This window comes from Phacochoerus africanus, chromosome 11 (assembly GCF_016906955.1).
Source record: "Phacochoerus africanus isolate WHEZ1 chromosome 11, ROS_Pafr_v1, whole genome shotgun sequence".
NCBI classification, from domain to species: Eukaryota; Metazoa; Chordata; class Mammalia; order Artiodactyla; family Suidae; genus Phacochoerus; species Phacochoerus africanus.
The window spans coordinates 71,454,122-71,479,358 of record NC_062554.1 but is presented as its reverse complement, the minus strand read 5'-3'; the positions used below and the strand labels follow the sequence as shown (position 1 = coordinate 71,479,358).

At 36.0% G+C, this 25,237-nt stretch overlaps 1 protein-coding gene across 5 annotated transcripts in view; it reads left to right on the top strand.

Moving 5' to 3' along the window:
* KRIT1 (KRIT1 ankyrin repeat containing) overlaps nt 1-16,395 on the top strand; it is a 39,285-nt gene extending 22,890 nt beyond the window's left edge. For all 5 annotated transcript variants that reach the window (XM_047753733.1, XM_047753736.1, XM_047753735.1 and 2 more), the window contains 7 exons: nt 516-672; nt 1,428-1,579; nt 7,613-7,779; nt 8,408-8,495; nt 9,206-9,412; nt 15,552-15,668; nt 15,983-16,395. In XM_047753733.1, coding sequence (XP_047609689.1) covers nt 516-672; nt 1,428-1,579; nt 7,613-7,779; nt 8,408-8,495; nt 9,206-9,412; nt 15,552-15,668; nt 15,983-16,051 — 957 coding nt within the window. In that variant the 3' untranslated portion in view covers nt 16,052-16,395. The remainder of the gene's footprint in view (nt 1-515; nt 673-1,427; nt 1,580-7,612; nt 7,780-8,407; nt 8,496-9,205; nt 9,413-15,551; nt 15,669-15,982) is intronic.
* Nucleotides 16,396-25,237: the final 8,842 nt, after the last annotated feature.

Here is a 25,237-nt window from a genome sequence, read left to right as displayed (position 1 = left end):
GTTCCCGTCGTGGCGCAGTGGTTAACGAATCCGACTAGGAACCATGAGGTTTCGGGTTCAGTCCCTGCCCTTGCTCAGTGGGTTAACGATCTGGCATTGCCGTGAGCTGTGGTGTAGGTTGCAGACGCGGCTCGGATCCCGCGTTGCTGTGGCTCTGGCGTAGGCCAGTGGCTACAGCTCCGATTTGACCCCTAGCCTGGGAACCTCCATATGCCGCAGAAGCGGCCCAAAGAAATGGCAAAAAGACAAAAAAAAAAAAAGATTTGCCTTGGTTTCTGAAACTTGTTTGACCATAGAATGAATATTCAGAGGAAAACATGTTAGAAAATATAAATAATGAAAGTAAAATTTTAAAACACATTACTGGAAGAGTCTTACTTGAAGCAGTTTTTCTGATAATTTCCATGTTACTAATCTATAACAAAGCAGATGAAGTTGAAATTAAAGCATTTTGTTGGACTGGGATGTATAATTTCTAACCAGGTTGCATAATTTATTATCATTCTTTGTCCTAGTATGAAAAAGTTAGGATATACAGAATGGATGGATCTTACCGTTCTGTTGAACTGAAGCATGGAAATAACACCACAGTGCAGCAGATAATGGAAGGAATGCGTCTCTCTCAAGAAACACAGCAGTATTTCACTATCTGGATCTGTTCAGAAAACCTAAGTAAGAAACTTGGTATTCTGTTGTATAAATGTAATTATTCCTTTTTGAGAGTGGGTTGGTAAATTTAAGTATAGCATCGATTATTACTGACTTTTACATTTTCAAGTGATACAGTGTTTTTCTATTTTATATAAATTGTATTCAGACTACTGAAACAGATAAGCCTCTGCTTCCTCCTTGCCCCCCGCTTTAATCATATAAGGTATGAAATGGTAAAAACCAAACTATTTTTTCTTTGGCAATGGAATGTGATTTGAGTGCCACTGAATGTAGTACTCATCCAACTTGCCTTATTTTCAGTGCTTATCTCATTTCAAAATAATACAAATGTTCTTTTTCTTTCTTTTTATTTTTTTCTTTTTGGCTGCATCATGGCATATGGAATTTCCTGGGTCCATGGATCGAGTCTGAGCCATAGCTGTAACCTCTGTCATATCTGCTGCAATACTAGATCCTTTAACCCACTGAGCCAGGCCGGGGATCAAACCTGCACCTCTGCAGCAATCCAAGCTGCTACAGTTGGATTCTTAACCCACTGCACCCTGGTGGGAACTCCTTACATTCTTAAAAAAGTGGTTACCCTCAAATTGGGTAATAACATCAATTAAAGTCAGTATTATATTAAATTTAGGCCTATAATCTGTGTGTGTTCAGTACTTAGTGTACTTAGTTTAGTTTAATACAAAGTTACTATGCATTGATAAAATCGGTTCATTTTTACATTGTCATTTATAAAAAGGAAAGATGTTTTTCAGGCCTTCAGCTCAAGCCTTATCATAAACCACTGCAACATGTTCGTGACTGGCCAGAAATTCTTGCTGAATTGACTAATTTGGATCCCCAAAGGGAAACACCACAGCTTTTCCTAAGAAGAGATGTGAGACTTCCTTTGGAAATTGAGAAAAAGGTTTGCTTAGAAATCTTATTTACAGTCATTTAAATGTACAGGATCTACTGAGTTCCTATTTTAAGCAGTAGAGGCAAAAATTGTGCTCGTCCTATACAGGAGGGTTTATTTCTGTTTTTCTGTTTAATCCTCATATCCCAATTGTTACTGCTAGAGTTTGAGTCTGTTTGCTTACCAAGCCCCTGGTGGGTTTTTCCATTTCTACATCTACTTTCTTAGAATACAAAAGAAATAGAGAATCCATCCTAGAGAGAATTACCAACCATATGGGAGACAGCTTATACAGAAAAAAATTTTAGAGTAGTTAGAAAGGGAGTACAGTGTCAAACTTAATAAAGGGCTAATTGGTTGTATAAATTTCAAAGGAGCAAAGAGATACACTGGTGTAGGGAGAGAACAGAAAGAACATTCTGGATAGAGAAGATTATATTTAAAAAGGACATTAAAAAGTTATCCTCAAAGTTAATAAGCAACTTCTTTTTTTGTGTTGGGTTTTTTTTTTTTTTTTTTTTTTTTTTTTTTGCTTATTAGGGCCACACTCATGGCATACGGAGGTCCCCAGGCTGGGGTCCAATTGGAGCTACAGCTGCCGGCCTACTCTACTGCCATAGCAATGTCAGATCCGAGCCTCCAAGCCATGTCTGTGACCTATACCACAGCTCACAGCAACGCCAGATCCTTAACCCACTGAGCAAGGCCAGGGATTTAACCCACAACCTCATAGTTCCTAGTCAGATTCGTTTCCACTGTGCCATGATGGAAACTCCAATAAGTAACTTTTCTTGACTCAACAGAGAACTATATATATAGTAAAGGATAAGAATGGAATTTCATTTGATAGAAAAGGTCTGTCCCAAACTAGTATGTTTAGATTTGAATTACTGTAAACGTGATATAATGCCATCTGAAGGATGAATAGACAAGGAAGAAACCTAAGAGAGATAAATTACAGTTTCAACTAGATGATAGGATCAACACAGTGGTAGATGTGAAAACTGGGAAGAAAAGACAGGTTCCAAGGTCTCATAAATTTGCTAAAGAAAAAAATACACAATGCATTTCCTCATTCTTTAAGGAAGTATTAGACAAGGTTAAGCAAATTTCAGCAAATGAAAATTTCAGTGACTGTACAAACTTGGTAAATGTTTTATGCTTGACTATTCATATTGTCCCTCTAATATTGTCAAACTAAAGGCAGAAAAGGCATTTGGCAAAATCTCACACCTTTTCATGATAAAACTCAGGAAACTAGGAACAGAGGGGAACTTCCTCAATATAATAAACAGTGTTTATGAAAAACTCATGTGAAAGACTGAAAGCTTTCTATCTGAGATCAGGAACAAGACAAGGATGCTTGCCTTCCCACTGCTGTTTAACATAAAGAAAGAAGTTATTTTTTTTTTTGGCTTTTTAGGGCTGCACTTGTGGCATATGGAAGTTCCAGGTTAGGGGTCAAATCATAGCGACAGCTGCCAGCCTACACCACAGCCACAGCAATGCAGGATCCGAGCTGCATCTGCAAACTATACCACTAACCTATACCACAGCTCATGGCAATGCCAGATCCTTAACCCATTGAGCAAGGCCAGGGATTGAACCCGCAACCTCATGATTCCTAGTTGGATTCGTTTCCGCTATGCCATGATGGAACTCCTAAAACAAGAAGTTCTAACCAATGCAATTTGCCACAACCCATTTCCCCCAAATGAAATGAAAGGAAGGAAAGTAAAAAAACAAAAAGGCATCAACATTGTAAAGGAAAATGTAAAATTGTTGATCACAATGACATGATCCTATATATAGGAAATACCAAAAAATATACACAAAAGCTACTAGAGGTAATAAATAGATTCAGCAAAATTGCAGGGTACAAGCTCAATGCACAAAAATTGGTTATTTGTATACACCAGCAAGAAACACTCCAAAAAACAAAATTAAGAAATCCATTAAAATAGCTTCTAAAAGAATAAAATACCTAGGGATAAATATAACAGAATTGCAAGACTTGTATACCAAAAACTATAAAAACATTGCTGAAAGAAATTAAAGAAGACCTTAGTAACTGGAAAGACATCCTGTGTTCAAGGATAAGACTTAATATTGTTAAAACATCAATAAAAGCAAAGTGATCTACCAATTCAACACAATTCCCTGACAACGGTCTTTTTTACAGAAAGAGGAAGGACAATCCCCAAATTCACTGCAAAGGGCCTTGAATAACCAAAACATTATTGAAAAAGAAGAATAACATTGATGGATTCACATTTCCCAATTTCTTACTACAAAGCTGCAGTATTTCAAATAATATGGAGTTGATATAAGGATAGACATAGACCAGTGGAACAGATTTGAGAGTCCTGAAATAAACCCACATATCCATGCCAACTGCTTTTTGTCAAGGATATTAAGTACATCCCATGAAGAAAGAATAGTCTCTTCAACAGATGATGCTGGGACAACTGTAAATTCACATTCAAAAGCATTAAATTGGGAGTTCCTGTCGTGGCACAGTGGAAACGAATCCGACTAGGAACCATGAGGTTGTGGGTTTTTTCCCTGGCCTCGCTCAGTGGGTTAAGGATCCAGCGTTGCCATGAGCTGAGGTGTAACTCGCAGATGTGCCTCGAATCTGGCATTGCTGTGGCTCTGGCATAGGCCGGCAGCTGCAGCTCTGATTAGACCCCTGGCCTGGGAACTTCCATAGGCTGCAAGTGCAGGCCCAAAAAGACCAAAAAAAGAAAAAAGAAAAAAAAGAAAAAGGCAACCTACAGAATGGAACAGAATATTACAATATTTGCAAATCAGGTATCTGAAATATCTGATGTGTTTATTATGCAGAACATAAAAAGAACTTCTACAACTCAACAAAAAGACAATCCAGTTAAATTAGGTAAAGGACTTAACATTTCTCCAGTAAAAATATACAAGTGGCCAATAAGCACATGAGAAGATGCTCAACATCATTAGTCATTAAGGAAATGCAAATCAAAAGTCAAGGACAACTACTTCACACCTACTAGGAGGATAGGTATAATAAAAAAAAAATTTATAAAGGAAAATGATGAGTGTTGATGAGTAGGTAGAGAAATTGGAACCCTTGTACATTGCAGATAGGAACGTAAAGTGATGCACCCTCTGTGGAAAAGAATTGAGTGGTTCTTCCGAAAACTAAAAATAGAATTGCCGTATGATCCAACAATTCGACTCCTAGGTAAATACTTAAAGAAAATAAGTACTCAAACAGATTACCTGTATTCCAACATTCATAACAACATTATTCACAGTAACCAAAAAGGTGGAAATAGCTAAGTGTTTATCAGGAGATAAATGGATAAAGACAATGTAGTATATACACACAATGGAATGGTATTCAGCCTATGAATGAAGCTCTGTATATACCATAAGATGGATGAACCATGAAAACATGCTACGTGAAATAAGCTAGACACAAATGAACAAATACTGTATGATTCTACTTATTAAATAAATACAGCAGGCAAATTCATAAACAGTATACTAGTGGTTACCGCAAGTGTGATGGGGAGAGAGAATGACTTAATGGTTAGAGAGTTTCAGTTTGGATGATAAAAAATAATAGAAGTAGTGGTGATGCCTCACAACATTTCAAATATAACTAATGCCACTAAAATATACACTTAAAAATAGTTAAAATGGCAGATTTTGTTATACAGTGCTTAAAATGTATTAGATCTATGAAATCTGCAAATAATCGAAGTATGCTCAGCCTGTATTTCTTCACCTAAGTAAATTTTAAAGTGATTGGCAGAGAAAGAATAATGATAATACTTGGAAATTAAGTTAATTGCATACTATATTATAAATAATATAAACTCAAGTGAAAAAGAAGCAAGGATTAATGAGTATTTAGGTGAATCAGAATACCATGATTGTCTGGTAAAGTGGTTTTGTTTTTTTATTCATTGTGTAAATAAGAAATTCCAGTGTTCCCGTTGTGGCTCAGCAGTAGTGAACCTGACTTGTATCCATGAGGACATGCATTTGATCCCTGGCCCCACCCAGTGGGTTGGGGTTAGGGATCTGCCATTGCCATGAGCTTCGGTGTAGGTTGCAGATGGAGCTGTGGTGTATGCTGGCACCTGTAGCTCCTTTTTTACCCCTAGCCTGGGAACTTACATATGCTGCAGGTGTGGCCCTAAAAGGCAAAAAAAAAAAAAAAAAAAGGAAGGAAGGAAAGAATTCCTATTTGTACCATCTGAAAAATAGAAGAATTGCATTTTTTTATTAGGATTATTCTTTTAGGATGAAACGAGCCTGCTTTCATTTAAAAAGAATTGTTGACTAATACTCACTGAAAACACTATTAGGAATATAACTGTCCTCTGCTGAAACTATTCATAGTGAAAGTTGATTTTTAATAAAAAAATATTTTTCTTCTTTTTTCCCAAGATTTTATCTTGAGTAATTAAAAACCCTTAGAAAAGTTGAAAAAGTAATAAAATTCACACCGTATGTCATTCATTAAATTTATTAATTTTAACGTTTTACTGTATTTACTTCATCATTCTTTGTGAATTATTTAAAATTGAGTTGCAGACGTCATGGCAATCCATCTCTATATATTTTATAACATGCAGTTTCTAAGAACAAGGATGTATCTCTATACTACAGTACCCTTTCAACCTAACTGAAAGAATATTTCCATTATAAGATCTAATATCGGACTCATATTCAATTTCCCCCCAATTTTTCAAAGTCTCTTATAACTCCCAACTGAAAGATCTAGTCAAGATGCATACTTTCCATTTGATTGTTATCTCTTAAGTCTCTTTTAATCTTGAGCAAATCCCTTATCTTTTTCCTCATGAAATTGTTTCAGTTTTTTAAATATTAAGTATTATATCATTTTAGTATGACAATCTTTTTTACATAAGAGATTTGGGTCATTTTGAATCATACTTGGAAATCCTTTTAAGTTTTCATTTAGAAACTCTGTAGTTGATAATTATTTCCAAGTATTCTGTAAGCTAGCATTTTTCAATCTTTGTTAATCTTACCAGATGAAGGAGTTCCCACTGTAGTTCAGTGATTTAAGAACCCAACTAGTATCCATGAGATGCAGGTTCAATACCTGGCCTCGCTCTGTGGGTTAAGGATCCAGCATTGCCATGAGCCGCAGCATCAGTCACAGATGTGGCTCAGATCCAGCGTTGATGTGGCTGTGGTGTAGGCTGGCAGCTATAGCTCTGTATCACCCCCTAGCTCGGGAACTTCTATATGCTGCAGGTGTGGCCCTAAAAAGGCAAAAAAAAAAAAAAATCTTATCAGATAAAGTGAAATTTTAAAGTTTTTGAAACTTAAAACTTATTCTCTCTTTTAGTGTTACTTCAAAGTGCATTTTTTTTTTTTTGGTCAAATAAAAAATGTTAAGCTCTTTTCAAACTTCATGTATCCTTCGGGGAATTGACACATTTCCTTTTATCTTTTTTGAGGTTCACTCCTATATTGTATGAAGCATAGATTATAGAAAAAAGTATAAGGAATATGAAGAGTTTAAGTAAAATTGTGTTAGAATTATCCATAAACTGATGATAACTTTATTAGACTATAAATCAGAAGTTAGCAAACTATAGCCTATTGCCGTATCTGAGCTATTGCCTATTTTTGTATATCCTGCAAGCTATTAATGGTTGAAAAAAATTCAAAAGAATGTTATTTCATGTCATGTGAACATTTTATGAAATTCAAATTTCAGTATCAGTATAAAAAGTTTTAGTAGAACTCTGCCATGCATTTGTTGGTGTATTGCCTATGGATACTTTTGTGTTAACAGTACCAGAGCTGAGTAGCTCTAATAGAGCCTGTATGACTCGCAAAGCTTAAAATATTACTATCTGGACTTTAATTGTAAAAAATTGTCAACCTCTGCTCCAAAGCAGTAATAGCTCATAAGCAATTAAATAGCTTTTGCTTTTTCATATTATATAGTGTCAAGTTATACATTTGTAACAGGAAGGTATGGCCTAATAACCAAATTCTACTTTTTCTTTCAAGATTGAAGACCCACTAGCTATTCTCATTCTTTTTGATGAAGCCAGATATAATTTATTGAAGGGCTTTTATACAGCTCCTGATGCTAAACTGATAACATTGGCAAGTCTGCTGTTGCAAATAGTTTATGGAAATTATGAGAGTAAAAAACACAAGCAAGGTTTCCTAAAGTAAGTATTTAAAACAGTTTGTGTTCTTGGGCTACACCCAAGATTCAGTTTAACCAAGAAAGTTTAAAAATATTACATTATTAAGAAATATTTAGACATTGGTTTGGAATTAATATAAGGCACGGAATGAAGAAAAAGAACAACTTTGGTAGAGCATTCTTTAAGTTATACTCTCTCCAAAGTTATTTTTCTTATATTTAAATATAGTTTGATAGGCCTTATACTTGTTAACTTTTTCTTTACTATAAGTTTAAATAAGTTCACTAAAACTCATTTGGATAAGTAGTAGAAAAAAATATTATAAGGCAGATGCTTTTTAGAATCCCACCACAAAAACTAGTTTACGTTTCATGAGAAAAAAACACTGAGGTTTTAGCACATCTAAAGATTGTTTATTATAGTTTTCAATATTCAAAAATATTTTGTGGTTATTGAAAGAAGCTTTTCTCTAAATTGAGCAATATTAGAATTGTGACTTTTTGCTTAATGTTTAGAGTTCCCTGATATTTTGCAATATAGTGTTTTTCAGTTTAAAAATCACATTAAAGTCATTTTATATCTAAATGATTATATTACTTTAGCTACTAAAGATGATTTATTTAAAAGATGTTGGCATATTTGTTTTCAGTGAAGAAAATCTAAAATCCATTGTACCTATTACCAAATTGAAAAGTAAGGCACCTCACTGGACAAATAGAATACTTCATGAATACAAGGTAAGCTGTTAAATAGAAATAAAGGTGTTTTATAGCCTAGTTGAAATGTCGTTAGTATTATTAATGTTTTAAACATAGGTGTATTAAATTTATATTCCTGAAATTAAAAAATGATATTCTAATTCACATGCCTGGAAGGGAATGTAGCAAGATATTTTTAATAATGTAGAACCTTTTACTGAATACCTTCTGTATGCTGGATACTGTGGTAAGGGCTAGAGATTTTAAAAACATGAAATAATATCCTCTCTTGGAGATCCCATTGTGGCTCAGTGGTTAACGAACCCGACTAGTATCCGTAAGGATGTGGGTTTGATCCTTGGCCTCGCTCAGTGGGTTAAGGATCTGGCATTGCTGTGGCTGTGGTGTAGGCCAGCGGCTACAGCTCCAAATAGACCCCTAGCCTGGGAACCTACATATGCTGCAGGTGCAGCCCTAAAAAAGACAAAAAAATAATAATAAAAATATCCTATCTCTACCCATAAGGCACTTAAAAAATGTAGTAGAATAGATAAACAATATTTGTAGACCTTGATATTTCTTTATTTTTTAAATATAACCACGAAAGAAAATCTGCTCTTGGGATAATGTCATACAATTTTCTCTTCTTTGGGGTAGCCTTGATTTTAGACACTGCTTAGTTGACCTGTTTGGATTATCAAAGGTACATTGTGCTTTCATATCTCTTTATTTTACTTATTTGTTTTTAGAATCTTAGTACAAGTGAAGGTATCAGTAAAGAAATGCATCACCTTCAGCGTATGTTCTTACAGAATTGTTGGGAAATCCCTACATATGGAGCAGCTTTTTTCACAGGACAGATATTTACAAAGGCCAGCCCTAGTAACCATAAAGTCATCCCTGTGTATGTAGGTGTGAATATAAAAGGACTTCATCTCCTCAACATGGAAACTAAGGTAGAGTTTCAGCTTTTCAGCTGTTTTTGACCACTCACATTATATAATATCTAAAATAACAGTACTAGCTTACATGAAAAATCTAGAAATAGCATAAATACAAGACTAGTCATCGTAAGTTTGTTTATAATAGGAAAGGATGGGGGGTGAAAGTGAAATGATTGTCAATAAGGAGTTAACATATTAATTATGGTACATTTGTACATTGAAATAGCTTGCAGCCATATAAAGGAATGAATATTTTTGTGTAGAATGGTCTCTTAAGAGATATTTGGTGCTGAACCATATGTAATATGCTACCATTCACATAAAAATGGGTGGAAATGAATATTTATACAAAGAAAACAAAAACACACAAAGAGATGTATGTATCTTCATATTCATTACAACATTATTTACAATGGCCAGTATATGGAAACAACTTAAGTGTCCATCAGTGGATGAATGGATAAAGAAAATTGTGGTGTGTATATATGCAATGGAATATATACTGGGCCATTAAAAAGAATGAAGGCTTGTCAAATTTAACAATATGTATGGATCTTGAGGGCATTATGCATAGTGAAATAAGTCAAAGACAAGTACTGTATGATCTCATTTATAATGTGGAATCTTAAAAAAAAAAATGAAAACAATCTCATAGATACAAAGAACAGGCTGATGGTTGCCAAAGGCAGGGTGTTGGGAGATGGGTGAAATGGCTGAAGGGGTTAAAAGGTACAAACTTCCAGCTGTGAACTAAATAAATCATGGGGATGTAGCATAGAGCATGGTGACCAAAGTTAATAGTACTACAGTGCAGGAGTTCCTGCCATGGTGCACTGGGTTAAGGATCTAGTGTTGCTACAGCTGTGGTATAGGTTGCAGCTGTGGCTCGGATTCAGTCCCTAGCCCAGGAACTTCCATATGCCATGGGTGTGGCCAAAAAAGAAAAAAAAATTATGCTGTATTGTGTATTTGAAAGTTGCTAATAAATCTTAAAATTCCTCATCTTAAGAAAAAAATTTTGTAACTATGTTGACAAATGTTAACAATATTTATTGTGATGATATGCAATACATACAAATATTGAATCATTATGTTGTATACCTGAAACTAGTATAATGTTATGTCAGTTATACCTCAAAAAATGGGAGGAAATAAAGACTATATTTACATAAATACATGTTGCTTTTATATTCATAAAAAAATCTCTTAAAGACATTAGAGAAGGGGAACCATGTAACTGGGAATAAGAGTGGGAGGGAGACTTTACTAAATAGCATTTTGCAATTAAAATTTTTTTAAACTGTGATTGTATTACCTATTTTAAAAAATCAATTAAAATCAATTAAATTTAAATGGAAAATACAGATTTAAAAAAGGAAAATAGCTGATACAAGTGGATATTTTGAAAATTAGAATTGGTTACAAGCACAATTTAGGAGCAGGGAGCACTTTAGGTGTGAATGGATGGGATTGTGAATACCTGTTAGACCTTTTCTATTCCATCATCTTGATCCAGCTGCCCCAACTTAAGTGCTTTTCAACCAGAGGCTTATTACTGTACTGTGCTCTTATTTTTTGTTGTTTTTTTGGCTGCCCCATGGTATATGGAGTTCCCAGCCCAGGGATCAGATCAGAGCCACAATTGTGACCTATGCTACAGATGTGGCAACATGGGATCCTTAACCCACTGTACGAAGCTGGGATTGAACGTGCATCCTGGTGCTGCAGACATGCTGCCAATCCTTGTTGGTGCCACAGTAGGAACTCCACTTCCTTTCTCTACTTAAAGTCACTTAATATAAATATGGGGGAGTTCCCATCGTGGCTCAGTGGTTAATGAATCCGACTAGGAACCTTGAGGTTGCGGGGTTGATCCCTGGCCTTGCTCAGTGAGTTAAAGATCCAGTGTTGCTGTGAGCTGTAGTGTAGGCCGGCAGCTACAGCTCTGATTGGACCCCTAGCCTGGGAACCTCCATATGCCACGGGAGTGGCCCTAGAAAAAACAAACAAACAAAAATATATATATATGTATACATACATATATCTGTGTGTGTGTGTGTGTGTGTGTGTATGGGGTTATCAATTATTTTAGCATGTTTAACACATTTCACAGGATTAACAGCTTTCTAGTTAGTAACAGAAAGCAAATAAAAATCTATTTTGTTCATTCATATTTGTCAAAAATAGAACATTTCCAGAGTTCCCTAGTGACCTAGTGATTACAGGATCTGGCATTGTCACTGCTATGGCTTGGGTCACTGCTATAGTACAGGTCAATCTCTGGCCTGGGAACTTCTGCATGCCATGGGCGTGGCCAAAATTTTTTTTTAATTAAAAAAAGACTATTTCTAAATCAGATAATGTAATAACTAAGCTTATGCATTTAAAAAAGTATTTTAGATTAGGAAATTTCATCATAAACCTAATTTTTACTTCTGTCATTTTGCTAAGTCTTTATTATGTTATCATTTAACTTCTGAAAGTATCCCAATTTTAGTTTAGTCATTTCATGATAATTCAGGATCATCGTTATGGGCAACAGTTATTTTATCATGCTGTTAGATATGCCTGGGAATGGAGGTAAAGAATACTTAGGGACATAGGGCAGAAGAGGCAGTGACTTCAGCAGTTGACTTAGAGCTTGATTTTTTAAGGTCTCTGATACCAGTATGCTTTTGAGTCACTTATTTTCCCTTTAGACTACTCACACAAAATAAGCTGCTTCTTATTACCTTGTAACTACTTTTTCTATTCCTGTTGCACTAAGTTTGCTAAAGGAAATGAAGGAGAAATTCCCCCTTGAAATTTCAAGACATTTTTCCAATGCTATTTCAGAGAATTTTATACTTATATCTGCAAATTCTTCTTCATTGAACTGGATGATGATGTTGTGGGTGTAACACTGAGCCTTTTCTCTAAACTGTACTTTATGTTTGATTTTTGGTAGCAGTCCAAGTTTAGGCAACAGTATAAAGTTTTACAAAGTCAAATGATGGTTCAGTAATATAACATTTCATATTATGAATACTATTCTAGTCCAGAAGTTGAATGAGATAGCAGAAGCAAGCAGAGGATAATATTATTAAGAATCTGCTTTTTCTGGATAAGATGTTCAGTTTCTAGAGATATAAATAGAAATGCTGTCATTGGATATATTAAAAAGTGATTGAAGCCAAGAGTAATGATGTTTTCTGTCCACATAATCATTACCTGGTACTCTATAAGCTGATGATAAATTTATGGCACCAATAAAAATTATTTAACATAATTACATTTTCAAACCGTCAAAGATGGGAACAGTCAACTTGTCCTCAGTTGTCTTAGATTGACCAAGATCTGCTAGGGTTGAATTTGACAAGCTTGCTTAAATAAACATCTTCATCTGCAAAAATACTTTCATTTTCATTTAAAACTACATGGGATTAGTCTCCTAGATTAAATCTCAGGAAAAGACATAGAATACAGCTGTTGTGGGTTTTTGTTTTTTTTTTAATCTACTTCTATATTTTGTTTTTCTTTGGAGTAATGACAGTTGCCTATCAGAAATAAAGCTCAACTAATTTTATCTTTGGTTTTTTTTTTGTCTTTTCTAGGTCCGCACCCATGGCATATGGGGGTTACCAGGGTAGGGGTCTAATCCAAGCTGTAGCCACCCGCCTACACCACAGCTGCAGCAACTCGGGATCCAAGCTGCGTCTGCAATTTACACCACAGCTCACAGCAACGCCAGATCCTTAACCCACTGAGTGAGGCCAGGGACGGAACCCACAACCTCATGGTTCCTAGTCAAATTCATTGAGCCATGACAGGAACTTCTCAACCAATTTTATATGCTCATCAGAGACTTTCTGTCTATATAAAATGTAGACACTATTGAATAGATAACATGTGCTACGTTATATAGTTCATTGTTTCTGTGGGGAGAGCATTGCTGTCTTGATAACTGAACTATACTTGTTGCTGTATCTTCAGTCTTACTAATACCACTGCTACTTCCAGGCAATAGATTATCACTACTTCTCCCGTCTGTCCTGGTTGGCTAAGTGCCACTTCTGACTTCTGTGGTTTCCTTTTTCTGATCTTAACTATCTCTGCCATTTCCCTTGTCCTTTTTGACTTCCCTCACTAAGCACCTTGCCCTTTGTAGGTTTTATCTCCTAATTAGAGCTACCTTTTCCTTCTAAAGAGATCTCTCAAAAAAACCATGTGGACTCTCGATCTCTTCAGCTCTACTCAGCTGTTTTCATTATTGCAGATTTCTCAAAAATTCTTCTTGCACATTGTCCTTTAGCAACAAAATCTTTATTTTTAACTTATGGTTTCAGTGCTTTTGTTGGTCATTTGACATACATGTGATTGAGGAGTTACTGTACCACAGGTTTTTTTTTCTGTATATTAAACTTTAGAGGCCATATTAGGTTATTTCCTGCAACAAATTTCAAGTGACTGATCCAAAAGATAGGCAGTTTAATGTATTATGATATTTTTACTCCGTGTTTCAATGTATACTTTGTTAAATAGCTATTTTAGCAGATCCTGTCTATAAGATAGGTTTTATAAGTTAGTTATTTTTAAGCAAGATGTTATTATTTTCCCATTATACATGGTATATACTCATAGAAATTCATAATGCTATTTTCCTTAGAGAACCTCACTTTCAAAATGTCCTAAGCTATTACCTCGCTGGTACATCCTTAGTTTATGACTTACAACCATTATGTTAAGAACTGCTCATCACACATCATTGCCTGAACAGTGCTGCTCTTTCAGGGGAGCATTTGATCTGTGTTGTTATTTTAATTCTTCACTGGAAAAGTATTTGCTTGCCTATTAAATATAAATATTTCCATAAAAAAACAGAACTGCTAGTCATATAGAGGTAATGTTTCTAAAAAGTATGGCATGAACTCTTTCTTTGTATATGTATATACAAAGAATATATTTTTAGGGTAAGAAAATAAAAGTTACTGCTAGGAGATAATTATTTTTTCAATAATCAAAAGGCTATATTGGATTCCTATTTAAACATACCATTATGTTAGAAAGTGTAGGAATAGAGTAGTCTAGTTTGTTTAATGGTTCTGTTGAATATATGAAGGGTATATTACTAATTTTTTAAATTATGGTTATATTTACAGTAAATATATTAGTGTACTTTTGTCCAGTGAGATGAAATTGCCTAAGTCGATATGTTACCACTATTACAATAAATTTCAGATCTGAAATTACTTTATGAATATTCAAAAGGTAATTGAATAAAGTAAAAGGAATAGTTTTTTAACATACAGGAAGTAAAAACTTATAGTACACTTAATTTTCCTGATAGTTACTGATAGAATGGATATCTTTTTTTCCCCATCATCGGGTAAGTTTAAAGTGTACAATGTGTTGATTTGATACATTTAATATATTTCAAAATGATTACCACCATAGCATTAGCTAACACCTCTATCACATCACATAATTACAGTTTTTTTCTTTTTGGTGAGAACATTTAAGGTGTACTCTCTTAGCAACTTTCAAGCCTATAGAACAGTATTGCTATTGCTAACTGTAATCACCACGCCTCACATTAGGTCCTCAGAACGTCTTCATCTTGTAACTGAAAATTGGTGCTACTTGCAAGAACCAACATCTGCTTGATTCCCTCTACCTGCCAGCCCCTGTTAATCACCATTCTACTCTCTGTTTCTGAGTTTGGCTTTTTTAGATTCCACATTTTTGTGATAGCCTATGGTATTTGTTTTTCTTTGTCTGACTTATTTCACTTAGCATAATGCCCTTAAGTTCTATTCATGTTGTTGCAAATAATAGGATTTCCTTATTTCTCATGGCTGAATAATACTTGGTGTAAAGTATGTGTGTGTGTGTCCATTAGCTACACAAACATAGCACAGAATGGGCACCTAAATTTTTTTGTCATTCTTATATAAAAAATATCATTGTTCAGGGCAGTCTCCTGAGAGTTTACCATGTATGTGGCTCTCTCCTGCAGGCTGTGTGAAGTTAGTGTGGATACTTTGAACAAAGTTTTATTTTAACATTCAAAACCATTGTGTTTAGACCTGGCTAGATAAGGATAGAGAGTAAGAGAAGATAGGTTTTGTTTGATAACTATTTCAGTATATAACAATTTCTAATTATGTTTCAGGCTTTACTCATCAGTCTTAAGTATGGTTGTTTTATGTGGCAGTTGGGAGATGCTGATACTTGTTTTCAGATCCATAGTATGGAAAATAAAATGAGCTTTATTGTACATACAAAACAGGTAAGTACTTAATGATTCTGGACTTCTAGTAATAAACTTTACTATATTAATAAAGTTATTTCTTTTTTACAAATGACAATCCATTTTACTTCAAGGGAAACTGCTAACATGAAATTAACACATTTAAAACCAAGGTAAAAAGGCAGCCTTTCCTAAGCAAAGCCAGAAACTTATCTGAATAATTTATTGTAGTCTTATAACAATGAAAAGTTCCTTTTCAAACAGATAAAGAACTATCTTTCCACTCCCATGTGTGTCAATTACACATTCTTACATATTTCATATTTATTGTCTAAATATATTTTACTTTGTAGGCCAGCCTTGTGGTAAAACTACTAATGAAGCTAAATGGACAGTTAATGCCAACTGAAAGGAATTCATGAGAGGAAAGCAACTGATACCTAAGCCACCACATTTTGTAATGTAGATTTTTTTCCGTGAAAGATTTCTTCAACTTACATTTAACAAGGCATTTAGTCTCTTGTAATATATATGTATACTATTACATTGTACAGAATCTGTACTTATGTTTGGTGTGTAAGATACCAGTTAGTTTTATATAATATCCACACAAGCTAATTAGTTTTTAAGAGAAACACACAAAAAGGTATAGACTGATAGCCTGTATAATATTAGACAAAATAGTAGGCTTATAAAAAGTTATTTTTGGTAAATGTAAAGAATTTAGAGTGGAATGTGATGAAATTAAAATGTAGCTTTGCTATGACTTTGTGTGTCATTTCAAAATTTAAAGTCAACATGATTTGAATAAAATTGTTTTCTACTTAAAGCATATATAACACTGTTACTTAAAATGTTTTTTTCATAACCTATGAACATTTCTCAACAATGTTTTTAAAAGACGTAGTTAGAATGTTTATCTAGTATCAGCTAGTATTTCTCAAAGTGCTGTAGTTCTTGAACGCCCTGCATTCTAATTACGTGTGTGCCTCTTTAAAAATAAGAATTTCAGGGGCTCATTCTAGACAAGTTCATTCACTCTCTTGGAATCAGCAGGGCCTAGGAATATTTTCTTAAGTTTTAATTTGTTTTCTGTTGAAATAATTCCAAACCCAGTATGAATTTAGATTATTAAAGTTAAGTAAATTATACAAAACTGTCTGGCATACAAGCACATACATACAACAATCCCTGGATATTAGTAGTTACATTTATTCAGAACATGTATTTTTATGAGGTGGCTCAATGATGTATTTATATTACCTTTACATTATATGAAGTAGATCACCAAATACCTGGTTGTTATATTTAGGAGACTACTGATGTCATGTGAGGTGCTAACTTTATTAATCTGCTATTTGAAAAGCTTAGGAGGAGTTCCCGTCGTGGCTCAGTGGTTAATGAATCTGACTAGGAACCATGAGGTTGAGGGTTCGGTCCCTGCCCTTGCTCAGTGGGTTAACGATCCGGCGTTGCCATGAGCTGTGGTGTAGGTTGCAGACGCGGCTCGGATCCCACGTTGCTGTGGCTTTGGCGTAGGCCGGTGGCTGCAGCTCCGATTCAATCCCTAGCCTGGGAACCTCCATATGCCGCGGGAGCGGCCCAAGAAATAGCAACAACAACAACAACAACAAAAAAGCTTAGGAATTAGTCTTTCCAAACTTACAGATTGATGTCTTCTAAGTTCAGAGATAGAACAGTCATATTTAAAATTATTCTACCAATTGCAGATGATATTTTTGTATCATCATCTACTCTTCCCATTGACTTCTTCATATCTTTAATAGTGGTCTGCTGAGCTTTATTAAACTTACGTAGTTAAGTTTAATGAGAAAGCAGATTTTTCTTTTAATTCTGTGCTTAGCACTTTCAACTCTCCATAGACAGTGCTCAGTAGCCTCAACTGCTACCAAATACCCTGTTGACTCCTAAACCTAAAACTTTAGCCTCAACTTCTGTCTCATGCTTTTTTTTTCCTTTTTAAGGCCACACCTGTGGCATATGGAAGTTCCCAGGCTGGGGGTCGAATGAGAACCATCAGAGCCATGGCAACACCAGATCTGAGCCACATCTGCCACCTGCACCACAGCTTAATGGCAGTGCCAGATCCTTAACCCACTGAGCAAGGCCAGGGAGCCAGCATGCATCATCATGGACACTATGTTGGGTTCTTAACCTTATGAGCCACATGGGAACTCCCTGCACATAAATTTAAAAAATTTTTAAAGTACTTTACAGAATCACAACTTGCTGTGTAAGTGCCGAAAACTTACAAAAAATATATGTAGATTTAATGGAACTCTAAGTCATTACTCAAATTTGAACAGTGACTGGTCAAAGACAGTTATAGGTTACCTGCTCAGAAATACAGACAACTTTAAAAAGAGGGAAAATAGTAATCTTTGCTAACAAAAATGCAAAACAACCTTATTAAAAGAGTTCAAACTGTATGAAATAATAAAACAACTTATTACATTAATAAAAAGCAATGATGGTACAGGACTAAGACAACATATGAGAATATATTCTGGGTGGTACTGAAAATTGGTTAAATCTTTTGGTAAAGCCATCTGGACAGTGTTTTCTCCCCTTGACCTGATGATCCCACATAGAGGACAATCCAAGGATGAGCCCACTGCCTCTACTTTCTCATTTGCAGTGCTTTAGTGATACAGTTTCCCCTCTTGCCTAGGTAAACCACATGTGCTGCAATTCAGCAGAGGAAAAAATAATAGTTTTCCAATATTACTGTAAAAGTGGAAGAAAATTGTACAGTTAAAAATAATATTTATCCTAGGCAATTGCTTTTAAAGCAAGTCTTTGCCAGAGCAAACCAAATGCTTTAGTTGTTATAGGATCATATAATAATGCCATTAACTCAATTATATGAGCAAATAACACACTTATAATGTCAGAGAGCAACCAGCAAATCATTTGTTGACTTTTGGAATATGCTATGTGATGTTTTAATAACATGCCTTCCCAGTTGTATTTTATAGATACTGATAATACTTGTTCTTTGTATTTACTGAATATATGCCAGTAGGGCAATGAAAGGAAAAGAACCTAAAATGGCAAATCACATGCAGATGGAAAAATGGATAAATTTTTCACTCAAGTAAGTTGTGTACTACCGTTGCTTTCTGGATTATTTTCTTACAGTTAACATTAAATTTAGTTTTGTACATATAGTACTCAGAGGAAGAAAAGCCAAATCTGGATTTTTAATTTATTTCAGCCATTTCACTCAGAAATAATTTACTGTATACAGTCAAACATTAGATTTTAATTAATTTTATCTGAACTTCAGCTTACTTGTTAAATTACTTAACATCTTAAAATACATAGATAGTCACATGCCACTTATTGTTTTATGTTGTATAAAAGTTTAAAAGTAGAGTTCTACTAAGTATTATAAAATTAAGAACATTTCTCCCTCTTTCTCAGTCATAATCAGGCACTGACATGAATGGTAAAATAGTCATTTCTTATTTACATTACTGTCTAAATGAAGAAAGATACAGAAATAGAAAGTTTCCAAGATGGAATAAACACTATTATAGGAGTTACCATAATGAAATGTTTTTGAAACTTATCTTTTAAGTTCTAAGTAAAATTTTTTGGTAAAATCCTTAGGTAAAGGTAATCTCAATCTCCTTTGGTAATGAAGAGTTTAAATTATAAGTCAAAAATTTAGTATTTAAACTCCCTAAAAGAAAGGGAGGTGAGTGGCATAAGAAAACTACCTGTATTCTAAAAACCAAAAGTAATATAAATTGTAATATTAAGATAAAAAGTTTTTTTTCACCTCTACCTATTTGAGTAAAGAAAGTAAGGATACTAAGTAGCACTTTTTAATGCCCTTGACAACAGACTTGTGGAACACTAGCAAATAATACTATTTTCCAGCAGTTTGGTAAGGATATAAAAATAGACACATAGATCAATGGAATAAAACAGAGAGCCACACATACACAGTTAATTTATGACAAAGGGGCCAAGAATATATAATGAGGAAAGGACAATATCTTCACTAAATGGTATTGGGAAAACTGGACCACTACTTTACCATACACAAAACTAACTCAAAATGGATTAAAGATTTTAACCATAAAACTCAATAAAAGCAAAGAGGTCTTTGTATGATTTTTTGAATTTGACACCAAAAAATACACACACAGATAAATGGACTATTATTTAGCCAGCAAAAAGAAATCCTGCTATTTGTGACAACATGGATGGACCTTGAGGGCACTGTGCTAATAAGTGAAGTAAGTCAGAGAAAGACAAAAGCCATATAATCTAATAAGTATGTGGAATTTAAAAAACCTGAACTCATAGATCCAGAGAATAGATTGGTGGTAACCAGAATTAGGGGAGAGAGGGGGCTTGAAATGAATGAAGTGGGTCAAAAGGTAAAATTTGCTATCAAAGCATAAAGTCTTGGGGATATAATGTACTGCATGGTGACTGTAGTTAGCAATACCGGATTTTATATTTGAAAGTTGCTCTGGTCGCTCATCTTCAGCCCTGGTTCATGGTTCGGGGTCTCGCCAGGCCTTAAGAATGGCCCCGAGGAGTAACCAAGGCAAAAGAGTTTGGACTCCATGATGCAATTTGATTGAGCCAAAGATGGTGGTTTGGTGACAGGCTGGGTCCTCCACATCACTAAATGCCATTTCCACCGCACCTTTATTGCCTGCTGTTCCCGGCAGGCAGGAAAACCAGGTTGGATAGAAGTACCACGGAGCAGGACTATCTATGATGTCAGATTAGCTTGGTCGGAGCCTTCAAGGACCAGGGCCCGGGTCAGTGGTTCTCCATCCTGACTGCTCCTTCAAATCATATGCCTGGGCCTCCCCCGACCAATTAAATCAGAACCCCGATCTCCCTGGGAGATTTTCCAATGCTCAAGCTAAGGACCCAGACGCTCCTCTACTCTGCACACTGCGGCCGGCGCGCGTCCCACCTGGGGAATTGAATGGAGGCCCAGGCCTCCTCCCAGGTGCCCTATGGGACCCGGGGCCAGCTCACAAACGCACAGGGGCGCGGCAGAGCACGGGCGCCCGGCCACTCTCCGCGCGGGCCCAGGCTCGCGTCAATACGGAACAGCATGTGCTGCCATCGCTGGAGTCGTTGGATGCGACCCCTTCCATGACCCCCTGCGGGACGACTCCAGGTGACGCGATGCTCTGTGATTTAACTTCGACGACCCTCTAGGCCAAACCCAGGTTTTCTCCTCCTTCCATTTACACTCAACACCTGCAGTTCTGCATGTCCTCCCTTTCTCCATGCCTAGGGTTCTCTGTGCCTAGGGATACTCACTTCTAAGTGTGTGCATCCCGCCCCTCGGTGCTTTAGCCTCTGTACACAGTGGCCATTTTTTTCACACTTAGGAAACAATTTGTGGATGCCATACGATATAAAAATACCCTGTGGCTCCCAGAACGCTTATGTCTTTAAGCTATGTAACATTACACTGGGTCATTGTTGAACTTACAAATATTTAGGAGAACAAAATTGGTATCTATTTTTGCCTATTGGCATATTTGTTTTCAAATGAAACTCTCAGTGCTTGTGAGAATGAGATGAGACTATGTCATATACATTTTAAAAATATTGTTTAGTTATGTGTATCAGCCATAAAAATGTTCACATGGGAATAGTTAAGTAAAATTGATGGCACATCCTTCAATGAACTATTTTTCAGGAATGAAAGATAAACTTTTCAAATATTTTATTTCAAATATGGTATGTTAACTATGATTGATAGTCTGATGATGTATATGTTTCACATCTGTACTATCCAGCCAAGTATGACTTCTTAGCACTTAAAATGTGGCTAATATGATTGAGGAGCTAAATATAATTTAATTAAATTTAAATAACCACATGTGGTTAGTACTATCATATAGACTAATGATAAACAGTCTTAATTTCATTAAAAAAAGGTATATGTATGATATTTACCACTGCTTATTCCTAAGAAAGGAACATCATAGCTGCTTCTCCAGCATCTCTCCTTCCTTTGGGTTGCTCTAGCTCCCTGATATGTATGTACACACATATTTAGACATATATACAGATCTCATCTCTGACTCAGTTTCTCCTCTAATACCAGTCCAAACTGGGTACAGCATTCATGGCCAATCTGTGGGTATCCACATAAGGATGGAGACAAGAGCAACCCCTGTTTAATTCTGCATCTTTTTTTTTTTTTTTTTTTTTTTTTTTTGCTTTTTAAGGCTGCACCTGTGGCATATGTAAGTTTGCAGGCTAGGGTTCAAATCAAAGCTGCAGCTGCCAGCCTACACCACAGCCACAGCAATTGCAGATCCAAGATGTGTCTGTGACCTACACCAAAGCTCATGGCAATGCTGGATCCTAAACCCACTGAGCAAGGCCAGGGATCAAACTCTCATCCTAATGTATACTAGTTGGGTTCATAACCCACTGAGCCACAATGGGAACTCCCAATTCCATATCTTTTAAAAACAACCCTTTTGTTACACAGCAATGTGATTGTACCTAATGCTACTAACTGTACACTTTAAAATGATTAAGAGGATATGGAGTTCCCGTCATGGCTCAGTGGTTAACAAACCTGACTAGCATCCATGAAGATGCAGGTTTGATCCCTGACCTCGCTCAGTGGGCTAAGGATCTGGCGTATGCAGGTTTGATCCCTGGCCTCGCTCAGTGGGCTAAGGATCTGGCATGGCCGTGAGCTGTGATGTAGGTCGATGTGGCTCAGATCCCGTATTGCTGTGCCTATGGCGGAGGCTGGCAGCTATAGCTCTGTGACCCCTAGCCTAGGAACCTCCATTTGCCGCTGGCGTGGCACTAAAAAGACAAAAAGAAAAGAAAAATAATAATAATATAAAATAAAATAATTGAGAATAAATTTTATGTGTGTATTACACACCAAAAAAGCAAAAAAAAAAAAAGAAAATAATCCTTTTGCAGAAAAACAACCAAACACCTGAGAATAAAACTGCCATATATTAGGGTGACCTATCAAGACCACAATCCCATGTATGCAATGCTTACTAAAGTCCAAGGGCTAAAGCCACCTGAAGAAGTCATCCCCACAAAAGCCAGCTGCATGATCTGAGCATCTATAAAACACTAAGGTCAAAACTCTAAGGCTATAAACCATGAACCTCACCACCCCATAGTATTAATTTTTCTAGCTGTGTTTATTTTTAAAAGTGTTTAGTCAGTGTACCAGATGTTGCAAATTGTGGCCAAAGAATAACAGCCATTCTTCTCCTCCCAAGTTCTTTATCATTAAATATAACCAGGTGGAAGGGAGTCAAAATATCACATTTATTACTGATAAAGCAGTTTAGAGAGAATGGCTTTGTCTACAATTAAGTGAACTTGTAGTAATTCACAACTGAATTTGGCATAATTACTCTGTCATCACAAAGATGGACAACCTTGGCTCTCCCAGCAGGTATGCAGCTCTCTTATTCTATGAAAGACAACTGACTAGAACACAAATCTTTCAGGAAGAAAGTTCAGAAAAAAGAAGCCCCAAAGGAGCTGAGTTTATCTGTCATCCAAGTCTCCTCTGTAGAGGAGATACACTGGAGAGGAGGCTCAAGGCCTAGGGCATTAAAAGAAATGAGTTTCCTCTACATGGAAATATGAAGCCAGGAGAAAGCAGTTACTTCCCCACATGTCTCAGGAAGTAAAAGAAAACTTGGACAAACCAGTAACCATTAAATCAAATTAATAAATAAAAAAACAGGAATTCCCGTTGTGGCGCAGTGGTTAGCAAACCCGACTGGGAACCATGAGGTTGCGGGTTCGGTCCCTGGCCTTGCTCAGTGGGTTAAGGACCCGGCGTTGCTGTGAGCTGTGGTGTGTAGGTTGCAGACATGGTTCAGATCCTGCATTGCTGTGGCTCTGGCGTAGGCTGGTGGCTACGGCTCCGACTGGACCCCTAGCTTGGGAACCTCCATATGCTGCGGGAGCGGCCCTAGAAAAGGCGAAAAGACAAAAAACAAAACAAACAAACAAAAAAACAAATTTTACACAACATTGAAGGAACAGATTATTCCTTTAACATGTAAAATGCTTCAAGAAAAAGATTAATTAGGATGTTACTCAGCTCATTTTACCAGCATAGAATAGCCTCGACAGTAAAACTGTATAAGAACAGTATAGAAAGGAAAATTATCAGCAAAATTACTAATAAAATAGGCATAAAAATTCTGGGTTTTCTTTTCCCCTGGCTGGCAGCACAGAGGCCGCACGATGCCTGGAGTTACCATGAAAGATGTGAACTAGCAGGAGTTGGTCATAGCTCTGGCAGTCCTCCTTAAACAGTCCGGAGAGCTGAAGGTTCCTGAAGGGGTGAACACTGTCAAGCTCGCCAAGCATAAAGAGGTCGCTCCCTTTGATGAGAACTGCCTCTATATATGAGGTGCTTCCACAGCACAAAACTTGTACCTCTGAGGCAGCACTGGTGTTGGCTTCATGACAAGATCTATGGGGGCATCAGAGAAAGGGTGCCACACCCAGCCACTTCAGCAGAGGCTCCAAGAGTGTGGCTGACCACATCTCCAAGCCCTGGAGGGGCTAAAAATGGAGGAGAAGGACCAAGATGTGGGCACAAATTGATACCTCAGGGACAGAGAGATCTGGACAGAATCGCTGGACAGGTGGCAGCTGCCAACAAGAAGCATTAGAACAAGTGATGCTAGGTTAATAAATTGTCTCATTCCTTAAAAAAAAAATTCTTAGTATATGTTATATTTAATTCAAAAGTGAATTAAAAAGTAATATATCATGACTAAGTTTGATTTATCCAAGAAATGTCACACGTTCAATAAGGAAAATCTACTAATACAATATACCACATTAGTAGATTAAGGAAATAAGACAGCTGCTATCATTGCTCCTATTCCACACTGTGCAGAAGTGCTTAACAAATGCAATTAAGACCATAAAAATAAAAGAGAACCAGATAAAAAGAAACAAAAACTGCCAAAATTTATGATACTGTACTTATAAAAAATACAGGAGAATGTATAAATGTATTAGAACTAATAAGAGAGCCCAGTCAGATTGCTGGATACAAAGTCAACATACAAATATCAGTAGCATTCCTATATATCGATATTTTGAAAACTAAAAAAAAGATATAGGAGTTCTCGTTATAGCTCACGGAAATGAACTCAACTTGTATCCATGAGAATGCAGGTTCGATCCCTGGCCTCACTCAGTGAATTGAACAATCTGGTGTTGTGAGCTGTGGTGTAGGTCACATACATGGCTTGGATCTGCATTGCTATGGCTGTGGTGTAGGCTGGCAGCTGTAGCTCTAATTCAACCCCTATCCTGGGAACTTCCATATGCCGCAGGCACAGCCCTCAAAAAAAAGAAAAAAATATATAGAAAATACATATCATTCCCAACAGCAATAGAAATATATCACATTATTAAATAAGACTCAATATCGTTTATTTCCCAAATTAATTTAAAATTTTAATTCAATTCTTTTTTAAAATTTTTAAATTTTTTTATTACTCAGTGAATTTACTACATTTATAGTTGTACATGATCATCACAGCATTTTCATCCCAAACCCCCAGTGC